The 19,103-nt window shown below is 35.8% G+C and overlaps 1 protein-coding gene across 1 annotated transcript; it reads left to right on the plus strand.

Annotated features, from left to right (window-relative positions):
- The first annotated feature begins 768 nt into the window (after window positions 1–768).
- Window positions 769–17,835, plus strand: prlrb (prolactin receptor b). Its single transcript, XM_036599113.1, has 9 exons — window positions 769–947; window positions 5,181–5,350; window positions 7,378–7,510; window positions 8,014–8,183; window positions 11,209–11,390; window positions 11,555–11,696; window positions 13,570–13,666; window positions 14,343–14,412; window positions 16,695–17,835. The coding sequence occupies exons 2-9, from the start codon at window positions 5,257–5,259 to the stop codon at window positions 17,421–17,423; spliced, it is 1,617 nt and encodes a 538-aa protein (XP_036455006.1). The 5' UTR covers window positions 769–947; window positions 5,181–5,256; the 3' UTR covers window positions 17,424–17,835.
- The last annotated feature ends 1,268 nt before the right edge of the window (window positions 17,836–19,103 follow it).

The following is a 19,103-nucleotide window of genomic DNA, read 5'->3' on the forward strand; positions in this document are numbered from 1 at the left end:
ACACGAGTAAAGTGTATTACATCAACACAGTTACTGCCAAAGGTAAATAAACTGAAAGCCAAGCCTGTGCTGATATTTAATTTTTGTGGAAAAGATCTAAACATTTAAATAAATTCAATACATCAGTTTTTAGCGAGTCGCTTTGATTTTACACTGAAAATATGACTGAAATCTGTCATTTCCATTGTCATACATCCTTTTAAAAATCCATTAGAAACATTTTTGCTTCAAAAACACATCATAATAATTGGCACTCTTGCTAATTTGCTTTTTGCACTCTTCCTTTGTCAACATAATTGCACATAATAATATAAAGTCTTCCCTTATAATGCTGGATAAGGTGAGAGAATGCTTAAAGAGATCTGAGACCATTCCTCTGTTCTAAATCTCTTCAGATGATTCAATTCAATAATATTGACCAATAATATCATGTTTAGCCTCTTCCTCCCGCTACCTTCACACTCAGCTAGCTCCCTGTTAATGTGTTTCACTTGGAAATATGTCACAGTATGGAAGGAAAATGCGTCATGATTTCTGATTCATGATGATTTTAATAATTTTCAGAGGTGCCAATAATTGCGACACATGCTTTTCAGGAAAAATGTTTCACATTTTCAGTCTACGTTCGAGCTCTTAAACAACAGGACATTTCTATAGCCTGTTCTTATTTTCACTAAGGGTGCCAATCTCAGCGCAGAGGGCGGGGCCTGTCCGAAAACGGGTGGGGAAATAGAAACACCTTGGTCTCGCCTTTTAGTTGATTTTTTTTCTCCACTTCCTTCTTGCGGAAAGCAGGCTGAGCTCCTTATTTCTCTGGCAGGGTTGTATTGTGACCGGAGAGGACATGCAGAGCAGAAACAGCGCTCACTCTCACTGAGGAGCTACAGGTGCACACTCAGCCTGCTGGGATTTTACTGTCGGACACACTGGACACGGACCGACCTGAGGTAAATAAGGTAACGCATGTTGTAATGTATGTACCATAATGTGATAAAGTGTTTAAAGGCTCACCATCGGTCCATTCACTTTATTCTGAGCTGTACTCTGCCGTTGCCAGGCTTAACATAAATGAAAACAGGTTGTGGGTTTAGATTTTTCCTCTAAACTCTGTTGTTGTAGTGCTGTTGTATTTTATATATATATATATATATATATATATATATATATATATATATATATATATATATATATATATATATATAAACAACAGTGATAAACATACTTTACTTTTAATGTCAAATGTTCATGTTAAAGTCAATGGAACCAGACTTTTTTCCAAATATTTTGGATGGTCCTTTCATTATGAAATTTACACGCGATGTAAAGAGCAACATATGAAACAAATATGAGGAAATCATGGATTCATATCAGAAGACATTAGCTTAAAAATTAACATCATACAGATGCTTAGAACTGACTGACTGACTATTTTAAACTGATATTTCATGACATGTTTACTGTACAAAAACTAGGCATTTTTTTCATTTTACTACATTTTTATCCTCCAGAGATAAATTGTATTTTTCATCAAATGTTTTAAGGTGGTTAGATTAAGGTGGATCAATTTCTAAATGTATTGAATGTTTGTGTATCATCGTTGGCAGATGTACATGAACAGTACCAGCATTGGCCCACAATTCCCATATCGGTGCCGTAACATATATAAAATGTGCCATAACTTTTGCACAGGCCAAATTTTACGTTTTTTTTTTTTCATTTCCCAATATGTCAAGTTCAGCATATAAACAGTAATTGTGCATTACAGTGTGCAGAAGTGTGCTCTCTGTAGAGGATGTGTTCACTTAAAATCAACAACACATGTTGTTTGATCAGGGGGCCTAAACTTTTTCATACAAACCTGTATGTATGCAAAGACTGGGTGATTTGGGCATCTGTTGTGTGACCTGTCCCCACCGTAACCAAGACAATATCAGCCACTGGGGGAACTTTACTCCCTTGTGGAAGATATGAGAAATAAAGTAAGCTTAGCTGGTTTGATTGCACTTCGCACAGAAACAGTTGCTTTGAATTTGTCTCCTTATTTATATTATTAACACCTTTAATCACTTTTGGAGGCTGTTTTGCTGTTTTCTCAGACAGTCATTACTGCGTGAGTAACGACTCTGGCTGCCCGACTTTCTTCATCAGCCAAGCTGTTGTAAATAATTAGTGCTAAGCAACAGTAAATAATTCATACCTTTTAAAAGATGAATGCTCATTCACACATTCGATTAATTGAGAGAGGAGACCGAGGGACTGCCTGTGTGTCTGAGTGAGTGAGAGAGATAGAGAGAGAGAGACAGAGAGAGGGGTTAGCATAATTATGTTGTGTAAATGATCTTGACGTCAGTGGTTAGTCAGCAACTGTGCTTCAGACTCACAGCTCAGAGTTTACATGATCATACACATTCGTAAAATATAAACACAGTGAAAATGCTTGCAGCAGTTTGCTCTCTTGAAAGGAATTGTTCACCCAAATTTCATTTACATAATGTTTGCTTTAAGACAATTTGTAGTTGTTGTGTTGGCAAAAATATATTCAATATCTGAAGTTTGTTTTATTAGTTTTACACTGGAGCTATGAGGCTAATATAATAGGAGTTTATGTCATTCAGTAAGATTTATTTAGACACATTAGCGTTGTAGCTCCAGTGAAAACTGAAGAACCAAGTTTTGGGCACGAAGGATGTTTTGGCAATTGACTACGTTTGAGCTAAGAAGAAAATTGTGTTATTTTGGATTTTTGGCAAACCATTCTTTTAAACTGTGCTTGTCATGTGGTCACTGAAACGAGCCAAAACTTTATGACCTTTTGAGCTGAAAATAAAAAGTGACAGTGACTAAACGTTCCTGAGCAAAGCGCTAAATTAAATCTGGACTTTAGCCTACTTCCTCCTTAAGATAAACACCTATTATTGACAATGTGAAAGAGATGTAGCTTTTTTCAGGGTTGTGTAGAGTTCAACACCTCTGTTTGGAGAAACATCATGTCTTCTTGTGTGTGTTCGTTGTCTCAGCTGATTAACTACTCATCGTGCTCTTCATTTTATCTTTTCTGTTTTCATTGGTCAGTTTTCTCCACTGTCCAGGCAGAGGTAGCTGAATAGCAGACGTTGTATCTTCACAGCTGGAGAGAATAAGAAATATACATTTGTATATATACACTCTCCATCAGCTGTTGTAACATCATAGAAGGTGAAAATCATGTTATACATCCTTTCTCTTTCTGGACGGTTCCAGTGTTTTTTAAACACAAGCCCATCCTCTGCAGGGCAGCTGGATTATTCAGTAACTTTCCATTAAGTGCTATACCTCTGGGCTCTCCACGCCCAGTTATCTCGTCTGAGTGACTTCTAATATACAACAACCTTGTACATTTCCACAGGCTCAGAAACAAAACCTCAGCTGTCAGTCTGTTCCCTAATGAAACTGTGTAAAATCACTAAATTCATTACACACACAGTACACTTTTTAAATTGAACCAATGAAATATATATATATATATATATATATATATATATATATATATATATATATACACACACACACACACACACACATATATGTATATTCTGTTGATTTTATTTTAATAAAGTAAATAATTGAACATTCTACTATCACTAACAAAACAATCATAACACACAATTTAGGTTCAATTTGAGCATAACTCGAAATCACTAGCCAGTACCTAACAGTTTTGAACAGCTCTACACACATAAAATCGTAATCTTATTTGTTAAAACACAAAAATTTTTACTTAATTGCAGAAAATATATGACAGTTTATAAGATTACACACTGATTTTCTGACTTTGTGACACATTTACTTCAAAACAGTGGGATCTAACTGCTCACCATGTGGCCATGATGGACGGGGCCATGCAGCCTCACTTCCTGCTCTAAAATGCAAGTGTGTGGCTGAAATAAGGCTCCGTCTATGGAAAAAAATTCTGTGTATTTTGGTAGTGATGTGGAGACATAGGACAGCATTTTTTAAATCATTTTTTTTATTTCAAATTAATCTCTTCATGAATCAAAATCTTTCAACTTTAAAAGAAATTCAAAAGATCTTTTTTTAAATATATTGAAAAATACAAAAAAGTTACTATTTTCACAAATTGAAATTCAGGGATTAGAATTTGGGACAGACACCTCTTAAAAATTCCCTGTAGATGATGATGTATATATTTAGCTTACTCTTGTAAATATCTAGTATATATATATATATATATATTACTGTAATATATACACACAAAATGGAAAAGAGTAGAAGTTGATTTTGAAGTATTTCTGAGATTTAGATTGATGAAAAAATATTGCTTATTTCATTTCCCAAACAGCCATTGAGTCCGCTATTCATTTTTCAGGAGATTTTTAGATTTGTCTGAGACGATTAAATGTAAGCCTTGCATTAGGAAGGAGAAAGTAAAATAAAACAGGAGTTTTTAACACTGGAGTTCAAGAATTATTAGAAGGCTCGTAACAACAAAGACCACCAAAACTGTCACCATCAATTAAACGGTGATTAAAACTTTCATCTTTAAGATAAAAATCAGGCTCCACTCTCGCTTCGGTTCTTAAAACAATCCACAGGTGTTTCTGTCCATCCTTTCACTGTGAGAACACAACTCATTACAATACAACCCTTACAAGTCTGAAAGGATGTGTAGCTGTCAAGAAGCTGTTACTGAGAAAAAGAAATTATTGACAAAAAGGAAGAACATTTGTAAATCAAAGAAACTACTGGTGTTTTGGATTACTTGCATCTTGAGAAGCAGAAAATGCAACCAACTTGAAAGATTGAAAAATGGATTATTGTACTTAATGGCCATTTTGTCTGGAAGTTAAATAAATAAAGAGGGGTATCTGGCTTTTGCACAGCGCTGTATGCAGTTCAGTACTTTGCAAGCCAAATAACATCATCACAGTTATGTTACATGCTATTCTCAGAGATGCCCAGAATGCTTCATATCTCAAAAAAAATCTTATGCAAGCTATATCCACTGCCAACAGTTATCACTTGCAAATTGTAACCACGTTATTTTGAAATATTGTTCGCTTGAACATGCACAAGCATATGTATTCATTACTATCAATCAAGTGCATGTTTGCGACTCATTTCCACACACATTAGAGTGCAGTGGTGTTTACACATGCTAAGTGCTTGTTTTCCACTATTAGACTGATGTTTGGTGTCAAAACAGTCCTACAACTGGTAATGCGCTCCGTGTAGACACCTCCTCAACTCAGCGAGTGGATGCGTCCCATCTGGGACCGAGGCAACATGTGGGGGGACACTACACTAGCCCTGGCTGCGACGATTCTACTGCCCTGGATTCTTCCTTGCAAAAGTGAGTGCCAGTTCTTTAGCTAGCTTGACAGACTTTTCTTGTGTAAATGATGAAAATGACTGAAAAACATAATAAGACTGGGGCTGTTGTTCATATGGTGTTCATGCAGGTTTACTATTATGAAGAATGAGTTGTTTATGGACATACTAAACCCATTCAAGCACACATCCATCACAATTTTAGTTAAAGAGCCCATATCGGAAAACCTCACTGTCCTCCTTTGATGTAAGATGTAAACATTGTTAAAGTTTTATAAAACCCGTATGTCCGTATGGTCCATATATGGAAACTAAGCTGCAAAAACAGCTCATTTTTGTGATGTCACAGACTGATACGTTTACATATCTACGTATTCGGCCTACAAGAGCTTTGTCACACTGATTTAAGCTTTAGTTATAAGGAGAGTTTCAGTTTTTTTGAATGAGACACAATGCAGGACCGCCAGTCAGAACAGAGATCATTTACATATAGCAGTCATTAAGGCGCAGTAACAAAAGGAGCCTGTTTCAAGGGCTAAAGAGACGCTGGAAAATTGTCATGTAAAAATGAGTTATGATCGGTTTTGGTGTACAAAAATCCAATAACATTATTGGTGAAATGACATTAGTGATGAAATATAAAAAAATAGGATATGGACCCTTTAATATTATTACATTACTTGTTTATTACAACCAGTTCAGCAACGTTGAAACCCATGTTTTAACTTTGCCATCTGTAAGTGACAATAACATTGCCTATAGCTTTTAATTTCTTTTAAATCCAATTCTATTGGATAATATATATTATATATATATTATATATATTTTGCCAAATAATACCCTGCAATACACAGCCCCTGTTTTGAGATGAGGTTTAGTCCTAAAACATATTCTAAAACAATGTCTCAGGCATCGGGCAACGTATTCATAACCATTTTATGTAATAACTTTCTGTGATGTAGCTTTTAGAAGCATTAAACTTATCAAACATCACCACCACTGTGGACAATTCTGACTCTGTAAGTTTCGCTAGAACAGAGTATGTTACAACAAACCACTCTGAATGACTTTGTTTACATCTTAACAAGTTAATTATGCAGAAATTTTGAAAAATCTATGGAATTCCCCTCTGAGTACATGTAATTGCTGCTTGCACTAGTGATCTGGCACAAGCTCAATGATTTTGGCCATATGGCCTAAGTGCTGATAATCCCTTTTAAGCAGATTTATATTACTAAAGCTAATAGAATACACAAACATTTACATTACTTAAAGCTGTAAACAGTGTGCTGTAGGCTTTAGGCTTTACTTGGCCCAGTCAAATCAAAAGCTTTAGGCAGTTTTGTTGTCACGTGCAGACAGAAAAGTCAAAAAAGTTTTGGGTATCAATGTGGCTGAAGCACAATGGATAAAATAATAAAGTAGCAATATAATAAGATTAATTACTAATTGAGTAGTGGAGATGGAACTACAAAACTGAATTAGAGTCACTAGACTGACCAGAAAATTGTCCTTTAAAAGAAAAAATATACTGTTGCACTAAAGAAGCAGTGCCTGTTTATTAATAAATTATGATCATAGTCACAATTTGCAAATGTAGAATGTCTGCATGTATAAATACTCAGAAAAGCCACTGTCTGGGTGCATTTATGAATTTTTCTTTGATTCATGGCCATAATGCCCATTTATTACTATATATAACAATAGGCAATTGACTTTTCATGACAGGGCTACCATGATTACTTGATTAAAAATATGAATTAAATTTAACTTTTTGACAAATTGATAGTGATTGTTATAAATTTGTCACTTTGCTTCTGAACTATGCCCAGTCTGGGAGCAGCACAGTATTGCCAGCAGAGCAACACTACTTGAAGTAGTTTGGGGCTAAGTGCCTTGACCAAGGTCACAAACAGCTATACCCTGGTCATCCCTCTCATGCCGCTAGGCTACCAGCCCACCTGTTAGTTGCCAGTCGATAGTCACAGCCCTGCATAAATGACATTGTAGTATTCATGCTGTAACAGCGCTCTGTATTGGGCTTCGTAGGTCAGTCTGCACCAGGAAGGCCCAAACTCACAAGCTGTCGCTCTCCTGAGAAGGAAACCTTCACCTGCTGGTGGGAGCCAGGGTCCACTGGAGGTTTGCCCACTACCCACCGGCTGTTCTACAGAAAAGAAAGGTGAGTGAGTTTAGCTTTAACTTTCACCCAGATGTTCAGGGCCAAGTCTGCTCCTTAATGATTTACCATTGCCCCCCGCAACTGAGGTGGTCTGAAAAGTTTGCATATTGTCTATGGTTCTGCAGTTCAGCTCAACCATAAATAATGGTTGTTGTTTCTGATGGGCATCGCCGTATTTAAAGTTTAAACATAGATCATGACTGTTCTTGCCACTTACTGTGGTAAACCATGGAAACCATGTGGAGACATTTAAGAAAAACATGCCAAATGCAATTATACTCTGCATATATAATCATTATATGGCATTTAGTGAAACAAATGCTAAATGTTTACCAAGGTAGACAACATTTGGTTTGTATGAAGCAGTTTGATTTTCCTCTTTTTTTATGACCAGGTTATTCTACCTTTACAAATGTGCATATTCACACCAATTGTAACTAAAATGAAAAGGCTATTTAATCCATTTAATCTAATTTGAGCTTTCAATCTTTTTGCTTTTGCAGATCTGAGAAGGTGCTTGAATGTCCAGACTACCACAGCGCCGGGAACAACTCATGTTTCTTCAACAAAGCCCACACATCCATATGGGTCATTTATAATATTACAGTTATAGCCTCTAATACCTATGGGGACACCTTTTCAGAGTCTGTGGAGGTGGATGTCATGGATATTGGTGAGTTCAATCATTGGCCTGACTCGCTGTAAACACTGGCCTAATCTCATTTTTAATGTTAGTGTGTCCACCGCATTTCAATACAGTATAGTTAATACTGTCAAGCAAAACAGCATGCATTAATTTTGTTTTGAAATTGAATAACATCACCAGGACAGAGCTGATTGCTTTTGCTCGTATTAAACTGGACGTAGGGTTCTAGGAAGACCTTTTAAATGGTATTGAATCTTTACAGTATGTGGAGGTTCTGTAAACTTTAAAAAGGTTCTTCACACTTGCACATCTCATTTAAAAATGGCTCTGGCTAATAGGCAGAATGGAAAGTGATATTTTTAATCAATACAGTGAAATAAAATATTTTTCCTGTAACTCTGTTGTCAGATTAACTAGGATGCTGTTGGCCCTGTGTGGTGAAAATGCTGTGACTCTGTGTTGTGCTGCTAGCGAGCAATGAGGGCGAAAAGGGGAGGGGTGAGAACTGCTGTGTCAATTCACATCCCTGCACAAAGAAGGCTGTGCCGAGATAAAACAGACATAAGTACAGCTTTCTTGATATCAAAAATTAGGGACAACGGCATGAAAAGTATTATGTACAAAAATTGCATATGAACACAATAAAACATGCTCATGTATAAAGACAAAAATCCATCTTGCTTCTGGTTTTGTAATTCATACATATGTTCATCAAAGTATTTTCCATCACTGTTATTGAGGAAAAGAAATGCATAGTTCAACTGAGGAACGTCCTGTAAAACAGGCGGAAATTGCATTCTGTGGCTCCTGTCAAAGGGGGTTAAAGAATGGACCAAAAGTGGTTCTACTGTGGCATTAAAGAACCCTTTTTGGCAGCTTTTTTGGCATTTGTACAAATATAATGGGTCCTCCTTTATAGTATTATGACTAGATTTTAGTTATGAGAATCTGATTGCCTGTAAAACCTGAACATAACATCCATAAGAAAATATTATCACATTTGTTTTAGTTAAGTCAGATAAGAAACAATATGAATGCGATCTTTAATACCATTTTAATCAGTTCTGGCTCCTGGAAGATACAGTACTCATGGCTGCACAGCTGGTAGCAGAGTACAATTAAGGGTAGCACACTCCAGATACTGGGGTTATAAAACATTATCCCTGTATCAAATGTCATGTACCAGCTGCTCTATGTGACTGATAGCTAAGCATGAGTCATCCTTTTAAGAACAATCCAGTATTAAAATAGCCACTGAAATATTCAATGCAGGTAGACTTTTGACTTTTAGAACAACATACACACATATATTCCACTGGGTATCTGCCCAAGTAAGTTTCTGTTGTATTTTGTTACCCAATCCATTTTATTTATCTGGTTATTTCCACATTTGTTCCGAAAATGACACCTAAGAAATCTTAGGTGGTCAAAATACAGAGAGTATTTGTTAATAATGCTGTGAGTCTACAAATGAGAGTGACTGCACAAGCTCGAATCTTTCCACTCAAGAAGTTTAGCTTTAATTCTAAACTCTTGAATCGTATACAGTTGAAAGCAAAAGTTTCATTCCTGGTCAAAGAACGTTTTGTTGTTTTTGTACACATCCTCTGAGTTTAACATATTGAAAAAAAAATACAGAACATAAAATATTATATAACTTTTTCACATGCCACATTTTATGTTTGAGTGTTTTAAACAGTAATTGCGTATTAAAATGTGCAGAAGTGTGATATCTGTAAAGGATTTGTTGGGTTATTTGCACATAGAAAATCAAGCAAGAGTGCCCAAACTTTAGCATATGACTGTATATGCCTCCTTTAAGTATTCTAAACAAAATGAGCAAAAAATTGATTGGACATTTTCTGAGGAAAGTTAATGAAGTAACAATTGAACAATTATCAATCGAAAATATCCAACTGGAAGAAGGCAATGTTAAAGTACATGTACCCTGTCACTGTTACTGTGTTGGATGTGAAATAAAATTGGTTCCATTAAACCTATTTGGATTGAGAGCTTGTGGATGAGCACTCTGGCATTGATTTAGTGACCAAGTGGGCCTTAGAAGCGGTGTAGCTCTTAATAAAAGTGTATATACCATATTAATGGTTTAAAACTAGAGTATTTGTAGCCAAGATAGCTAAAAACTTCATTTTCATGAGTACCTTTTAGCAGAAGTGGTTAGCAAATCCATTTACTAAGTGACGTACTTACATTCTCTGAGTAGCTTCAAATGCTAATATTTTATTTATCTTCATGTGTATTTATGAGGTAATTAATGTACTTTTTAATGTACTCAGTATGACTTTGGCCATTTACACTTTTACAGTTACTTTTTTGGGTTAAATTTCATTCAGTTCTGTTGGTTCATCTGGCCTGTTTTGCTGTTGCTCACACCTCTCACTTTTGAGCTGTAGCATTTTATTTTTGACCAAAAGGATCCCAAAAAGAGGAGGATAGTGCCTCACATACTTTGGCTCCTGTGCTGACAGATGCAGAATGTAATAAGTTCCAATGCAGATTTTTAGGAAACCTTCAATTGTATGCAAAAGTTTGAACACAACCAGTCAAATGACATGTTTTGTTGATTTAATGAAAGTAAGATACCACATCCTGTACAGGGAACAAACTTAAATATGACATTTGTCTGATGTTTTTAGTACACAGTTTCTATGTATTAGCTGCGTTTAACATTATAGGAAAAAAATAAAGCATAAAAAATAAAATTTGCATGGGCCGCATTGTATGTTTTTTATTTATTTATTTATTTATTTTTGGTCCAGTATGTTAAATTCTGAAAATAAACAGTAATTGTGCATTAAACTGTGCAAAAGGGGTGCACAAACTTTTGCATATGACCGTAGCACTCAAGCTGCTTTTTGCTAGGCTACTTTTACTTCTACTTGAGTCATTATGTAATTGAAATAACAATCCTTTTACCATGGGATAATGCTAATTTATCCTACCATGGGATAATGCTAGTTTATCCACTAATGCTTACTGGGAATCACTGTAGTTAGCAGTTGATGTTAAGATCTTGTTTTCTTCTACCCAGTCCAGCCTCACTCTCCAGAGAATGTGACTTTGACAGTGCTGGGAGCGGAGGACAACCCGTATTTTCTGGTGCAGTGGGAGGCCCCGCATGACACAGACACTCGTTCAGGCTGGGTAACTCTCAAATATGAAGTACGAGTGAAACTGGAGAATAGCAGGCTGGAGCAGGCCAGCGAGTGGGAGGTATGCTGCAACTGTCTATATTCTACTCTAATAGCCTTGCAGCTTCTTGTGTATTAATATTTTTAAATAACAACCTTATTTTATGCATAGGTTTTTTGGTGGCACAGATGGATGAACTGGAGCTGAAGCATTAACATTAAGGTCCATGTTTTTTGTGGTCATAGGTGTATAGTGCTGGCAAACAAAAGGAGCTGAGCATCTACAGCCCACAGCCTGGAGGAAGGTATGCTGTACAAGTGCGCTGTAGACTAGATCAAGGCAGCTGGAGTGAATGGAGTCCTGCAACTTTTATCAAAGTCCCAAATAGTAAGAGTTTCTCCATTTAAACTTTGACACATTCACATTATAGTAAATCCATTTGAAAGGATTTGTTTTACATAAGACCTATCAGACTGACTTTTGCGAGGCACACCTTCTTTAGCTTATGTAAACAGTAAGGCCTACAGTCTGAACTAAGGTTACTAGCATGGATTTTCTCCAGAAGTAAATGCAAACAGTGCCTACCACTTGCTATCAGACCTAACTGATTGTCTCGAAATCTCACTGAGTTGTCACAAACAATATATGGCTCATTCTACCAAATTGATTTGTTGGACTTTAGACTAAAATGCACATGACCAGCAAACACAGCGTGTCATAACATTTTTATTAAAACACAAAAAAGTTTACTTCACAGAAAATACGTGTTTCAGTAGTGACAATTGTTAATGTTACACACTGATTTTAAGACTTCAGGACACATGTACTCCAAAACAGTGAGATCTAACTGCTCACCGTATGGCCATGAGGGACAGGGATACAGTCTCACTTCCTGCTCTAAAATGCAGGGGTGTGGCTTAAATAAGGCTCCACCCATGGACTAAAACTCTAAAACATGGGACAGGAGATTAAACTCATGATAAATCTAAATCTTTCAGAATTACTTTAAAAGAGATCAAAATATCTTTTTAAAAACAACATTAAAAAAAGGAAAAAATGTATTATCACGTTTATTATTACAGGTTCAAATTTACAGGTTAGGGTTTGGGACAGTCACTTTCCAGTAAACCTATAAATATTCCCAGTACCCTAAAAATGATGATTTTATATATATATGGTTTATTACTACTCTATTCATGCCTTGAGTTTAAATAGATCATAGCATAATCCTTATAAATATCTAAGATCTGAATACTTTTTTACATTTTTTTTTACTGTGGGATTGCAGTTTGGACTAATTCAGTAGAATAGCCTATATATAAATATAGCATGATTCCAAATTTTGAACGCTAGTGTCTGTGTAAATATACATATATATCATTGCTGTCAGAATATTTTGTAGCATGGGTGTAGAGTAAGACACAGGGGAAGCCATGATTTCACCATGAGAAGTGCTCATATTAAACACCAGGGCAGAAAGGCACATACAGAAGCATGGACCCATGGGGAAGGTCACCACTGGCTAGTCCACAGGCTTCACCCTCTCGGTAGACCAAGCCCCAACACAAAACACTAAATAACCTGTACACGACACAAAATAACACAAATAACACATACACAAATAATACAAATGACGCATACACAAATAATACAAATGACACATACACACAACTTATACTAAAGCAACAACAACATAAACGATGATAAACAGTCTTTGTTGGGGGGGGTGCACCTACCATGAACCTCCACAAATGGCCGCTCGCATGGCCGTGCCTCCCAAGCCACTTGGAGCAGCACCATATACATACATATATATATATATATATATATGTATATATATATATATATATATAAAGATTTTATTCAAAGTCTGTTTGCCATAAAATTATGACACAGTATCTGATATTTTTATATTAACAAAAAACGACAAATATAGAGATACAAGGTTTCGTTTTGTAACATTTGCATATAAATATATATGCAAAAATTATAGGCACCATTACATTTAAAAATCTGTTTATCTGGGCACTAAGCATTTATTTGCTTAAAAAACACATTAATTTTAGATTAAATGCAAATAAAATTAATGCAATAAGCAGTGATTTTATATATGTTAATGTGATTGTTTAATCTTTTTTTTTAAGCCTCTTCTTGAGGAAGCTCATTTATCCTTAGATAAATACAAATAGAACATTGTAATGCATAGTGTTGTATTGTTAACCCAAACATTACATATCCCTTGTAATTTTTTCCCTTGCAGACTACCTAAAAGAGAGGTCCGTTGTGATCTTCATAGCCACAGTCAGTGCCTTCATTTTCCTCGTCACTATTGGAACACTAACGGTCAAAAGAGAACAGTAAGAGTGATGCACTTCTTTTTCAGCTATCCAGTATGTACATCATAAAGCTTGAGCTTGTTTGATGTTTTGTGAACAAATCTTTGATTCATGATAAAGATCATCACCAAACAGCGTTGGTGCCACTGAAAAAACAGCTTTTGAATATACAGATGAAGTAACAGCACATCTGCTCACCTTAATCAGTGCAGGCTTCTTGCCTTGTTACTCTTTGAATGCCCTTATTATTGCAGCAGCCGCACACAGGGATTTTAAAATGAGCTGGACACAGTATTTAATGTTTAAAGGAATAATTGTACTTACCTGAAGTGTGCCCAACCAACCAAATATGTTTACTTTTTCCAGAGTGCTGACCTCAGGTTGCAAGGTCAAATAGCTAACAAAAGTGTAAGCCTTCAATTAGCGTTTATTAAAGTAAAGCAATACAATTTAAAAAGAGAAGCACATCAGTACAAAGTTAAGATAAAGTTATATTTATATTTTCACTAAATATTCTATGCAAAACCATATTTTTCACACTGTGAGCCCTCTGGCAGTAATGCAAAACGACCAGAACAAAACAATGGAACCAAGCCTGTCTTGGTTGATCGACCACACATGGAATAAGAGGGAAATCATGTAAATTTTTGGACAAATTATTCATTTAAGTTAATGTTTTGTCTTTTCTCTCCTCCAGTGTTAAGCATTGCTTACTGCCCCCTGTTCCAGGGCCAAAGATCAAAGGCTTTGATGCCCAACTCCTGAAGGTACTGCAAAACATTCACAGTATACACTGAATATAACTGGAACTTCAGCGCTTTGATTTCTATAAACTCTGCAAAATCCTTCAGACTGAGAAAAGGCTTTAGAAGACTTCAGTATGACATGGTTCTATAATTTGATGAATGTCAGGCAGCTGTAAAATGCTGCATATATACTGTATGTGCATATGACTGCACACGTCAGTTTAATTCTGTATTAATACTCAAAGTTATTAAAATCCATTGTGCTGTCCATGAAATAATATGACCGTTGTGTTGCTTGGCAACTACAGCCTACTGTTAATGAGCTACTGTGCAAGTCAGTGGCCACCTTTATTTGTTTCATTTCCAGTCAAATACAGTCATTAGGTAAACCTTATTTATTTTTCAACATTTAATTAACAGAAAGTTACACAGAAGCCTCAAAAACTAAATATAATATTAATTTTTCTATCTCTTTTTTGTTTACCCTTTGCATTTATTACAGCTTCCATTCTTTCAGGAGACTTGCTTTCAGTTATTTAATGAAATCTGCAGGGATATTTTTTCCACACCTCCAAAGTTCAGTCATAGAAGTTGGTTCCATTTTCTGTTTCTCACAATCTAAAAAATCCCAAACACATTCAGTGATGTTGAGATCAGGACTCATCAAATTCAGTGCTATTTAATCCCTCAGCATAACAGAATAATTCCATTTCCACCACGTAGCAATGCTTTATCAGTTCTGCTGTCTTCTAGTCCATCAGCTGGCAGTTTAGACCACAGGAGCACTGTCTGCTGGATATTTTGGATTATTTTAAAAGACAAGCTGAATCAGTTTTCAACATGGTCTTCATCTTACAATTTAATTAGAAATGTCCTGATTTCTTTTCCCCCCCAATCTGATCAGAGTCTGTAAGTACTGAGTATCTGTCGATACCAAGTCTGATCCGATCCACTATTTGTGTTTTTTTTTATAGATAACAACACAATTTAGTTAAGACTGTGCTACTCTGCCACTTAATACTAAAATTAGTTCATTTTAATGTGTGTGTGATGTGACAGTCATCTTTGTTTTTTGACCTACCTTTTCAAAATTATCAATTTTAAAGTGTGTATAATATTGGCTTGATTACATGTGATTGATCCGATGACTTGGTTGCCAGTCACTTTAATATTCTGCAGTGAAATCATTTAATTTTTGACATTTGCACAGTATTATACACTCTGAACGGATCGCTTTAGTTTTGTGAGACTACTTATGTGGAGTAACCTTCTCATATGCTACGATTTTATTCTGCTCTAAATCAACACTGCAGACATTTAAACTGCTTTACCTTCTGAAAACGCTCCTCGCTGCTGCAGGTTGTTTACATTGTCTATGTATGGCTCCTCTTAGACTGCGGAGCAAACAGAGCGCAAGCAGTCTGAACTGGATTGGGTTTATTTTAGCCAAATCATGATCCACTGAATCCTATGGGGATCAGACACTCCGAAATGTAATACATAATAATATATTGTCAGAGATTTTATGACGTTTAATCTTCAGAATCTATTTCAAGACTTCATAAGACTTTTCAAGGTTCCGCAGGAACCCTGTTTGGGGTGGTCAGTCCATTGTTCTGAGAATACCAGTAGCTTCATGTTCTTTTTTCTCAGTAACACCTTCTTGACAGCTACACATCTTTTCAGACTCAGTGTTAAGTTGTCTTCTCACAGTGGAAGGATGGACAGAATAATCTGAAGCAAGAGTGGAGCTTGATTTTCTCCTCTCTCTCAAAGATGAAAGCTTTAAGTGCTGATGGTGAGTGTTTTGGTAGTCTAGTAGGTCTTGAATGGTTGTTAGGGATCCCCTTTTCTCTGTATCTATTGATATTTTTTAAAAAACTTTTGGAAAATCCTGGGTTTTTTTCATTTATTTGGGGTTTTTCTTCCTTATGCAAGTGTATTATCTTATATCTAGTTTCCTCAGAAATCTCTCTGGAAATATGGATAACTTGTACTTAATGGCCGTTTTGACCAAAAAGTACATAAATAAATGGTGGCTCTGACTTTTGCACAATACTGTACATTGCTTAGTGGATGAACTGTTTATTGTGGTTATTGATAATCAGTTGGGAATCATTTAACATTCATTATACACTGTTTTTTTTTTATAATTTTGTATTTTGCTGCTGTTTTATTATTCCACTCTTCAAGGTTTTCCAGGCACTCTGCTTCATGTTTGCTTCAACAGCCCTTAAATCATAGTAAAATCACTGCCTCTCTTGGCTTGAGGCTTTATCATACTTTTTCTGACTCATTCACAGACAGAGAAGTCAGAAGATCTATTCAGTGCCCTGACCGCCCAAGGATTCCCTCCAACTGCAGAATGCCCTGATCAGGTAGATTATCTAGTGGTGGTGGACAGTGAAGAGAACAGCGAGGAGTTTGGAAGTACCACATCTCAGGAACATCAAAAGAAAGACCACCTTTCTTCAGATCCTGAAGATGGAGTACGCTTCGATAACTTATGCACCGTGAAGGAGCTAAACATCATTCAAACTGATACATGCAAAAGACCAGCTGTTGTACATGACAGGCAGGATTGTGACACTAAATCTACACCCGGAATTTCACAAACTCTGACAGGGACTTTCTCTTCCCAACTAAATATCCAACACTCTAACTCAACAGTGCCTCAACAGGAGCTGGACCCTGACCAAGCTGGTTCTCAGATCAAATCTGAATATAGCTGTATGTCCAGCTTTGATCAGAATAATGCCAGCGTCATTCCAAATGGATTTATGGAGTACGTTGAAGAAAACGAGAGACAAGACTGTAAACTTACTTCCACAACAGAAGGAGGAGAAGGAGAGGACTACAGCAAAGTCAGTGGGGTTTATAGTGACAGTGTGCTTGTGCTTCAAAAAGCCAGAGACCCCATTCACAAACACAAAGAGAGGAACTGTGATGATCTACATAAAAAGATCAAGGGTGAAAAAACTCTCTCAGCTAAAGATGTAGCAGATACTCAGGACTATGTAACCACTATGTAGCCACTATGTAGCGCTTTTGGTATGAAAAAAATTCCAACAACATATAGGCTATGGGAATGTTTTTCATATAAAATCCTCAGTGCACATGCCTATTTAACATGTTTGAGACGGTGTCATTTATAAATGTATCACTAAAAGAGTCTTAACTTACACTGAAATATTAAACTGTGCTCAGATTTAGATTTTATGAAAACATGAAATGAAAGCAACACTTACTCTCATAAGTAATCTGCACACAGTTGGTTTCCTTTTTCAAAAGTTACAAATATGCAGTGGTGGACAGTAACAAAATACATGTACTTAAATACTTTTTTATGAATATCTGTACTTTATTGAAGTATTTCATATTTTTTGATACTTTTACTTTCACTCCACTACATTTAAAAGTAAAATATCCTACTTTTCTACTCCACTGCTCTCTGCACAAATGTGTCGTTACTCATTACTCTGAAGTGAAAAAATGGAGATCTTTATGTTTTTTAAACATACAAAAAAATGATGTAGTTTAAAACAAATTGAAACCAAACTGCTTCCCTAAATACTGCTTGTCTAATTGTAGCCTAGCAACTGTAACTATGTATTTCAGATTTAACAATTTGATGTGACATTTTGAGGGATTTTTTATTGGATATCCCAAGAGCTTAAAGGTGGGATTGAAGTATTTGAAATATTTGAATTTGAATTTATGTGAATCAAATAAAAAGGAACTAATTTAGCTGATTTCTATTAACATTTTCAGAAACTGAAATAATGTAAAATGGCTAATACAGCAAGGATGTAATCCGTTTATTTGGATACTTAAGTAAAAAAAAACAACAAAAAAAAACATGGTTCTATATAGAACCTTTCTGAAAAGAGTTCTATAAACCACCAAAAAGGGTTCTACTATTGTTACGATGTCAAGCTTGTAAAAAGAACCCTTTTGATGCTCTATAGAACCCTTTCATGATACAAAAAAACCTTTAATTGTGCAAAGGGTTCTTTGAGTGTTAAGGTCTCCATTTAGAACCATTTTCTTTACTAAAGAACCCTGAAGAACCATCGTGTTTCAGTGCATACATTTAAATGCAAGCACTTTTGTTCTTAAGTAGAAATATTAATAGAGGCTTCTAATTTCACTCAAGTACAGTATTTGTGTCTTTTGTTCATCTTGCTGTTACAAATGCTTAGACTGCAGATGACAAAGCTGAAACTTTGGTGTGTATTATCAACCAACTTGTGCAGCAAAGATGATATTCATAATATGACTGTGTCCTGCACCTTTGTCCCTGAATCACCGTTTTTCCTTTGTATATCATTCTTCACCACTCCTGATCTACAGTGCACCACTATGTACAAAACATTTTTCTGGCTAATAATCTTAAACAGCTGCTGCTGCCATCCATTTAAGTGAGTAGCTTCATAAATGTGATGACTAGCTAGTTTGTTATAAGTTATTTGCCTATTATTGTTTGCCATTCTTGTCACTTTAAAGCAGTTTGCTTCTCAATACATTTGTTTTCTAACTACAATAGCTTCATTGCTATCTATGGCAGGGTTTTCCCAAATAGGGGCTCACACACTAGGGGTACGTGATGGCATTGCAGGGGGTTTGTGAGGCTGTAATGGAAAAGTCAAATTAAATATAATTTCAAAAATCGTTTTTTTTTTTTTTACAAGTAACTAATCAAAATGTAGCAC

Source organism: Colossoma macropomum, unplaced genomic scaffold (genome assembly GCF_904425465.1).
Source record: "Colossoma macropomum unplaced genomic scaffold, Colossoma_macropomum, whole genome shotgun sequence".
NCBI lineage: Eukaryota > Metazoa > Chordata > Actinopteri > Characiformes > Serrasalmidae > Colossoma > Colossoma macropomum.

Bases quoted from the DNA above. Each gene is read 5' to 3' on its own strand.
- prlrb (XM_036599113.1), top strand. From the start codon at position 5,257: ATGCGTCCCATCTGGGACCGAGGCAACATGTGGGGGGACACTACACTA. The intron at 5,351-7,377 runs GTGAGTGCCAGT...TGGGCTTCGTAG, and splicing joins CTGGATTCTTCCTTGCAAAA to GTCAGTCTGCACCAGGAAGG. The intron at 13,667-14,342 runs GTAAGAGTGATG...TCTCTCCTCCAG, and splicing joins CTAACGGTCAAAAGAGAACA to TGTTAAGCATTGCTTACTGC.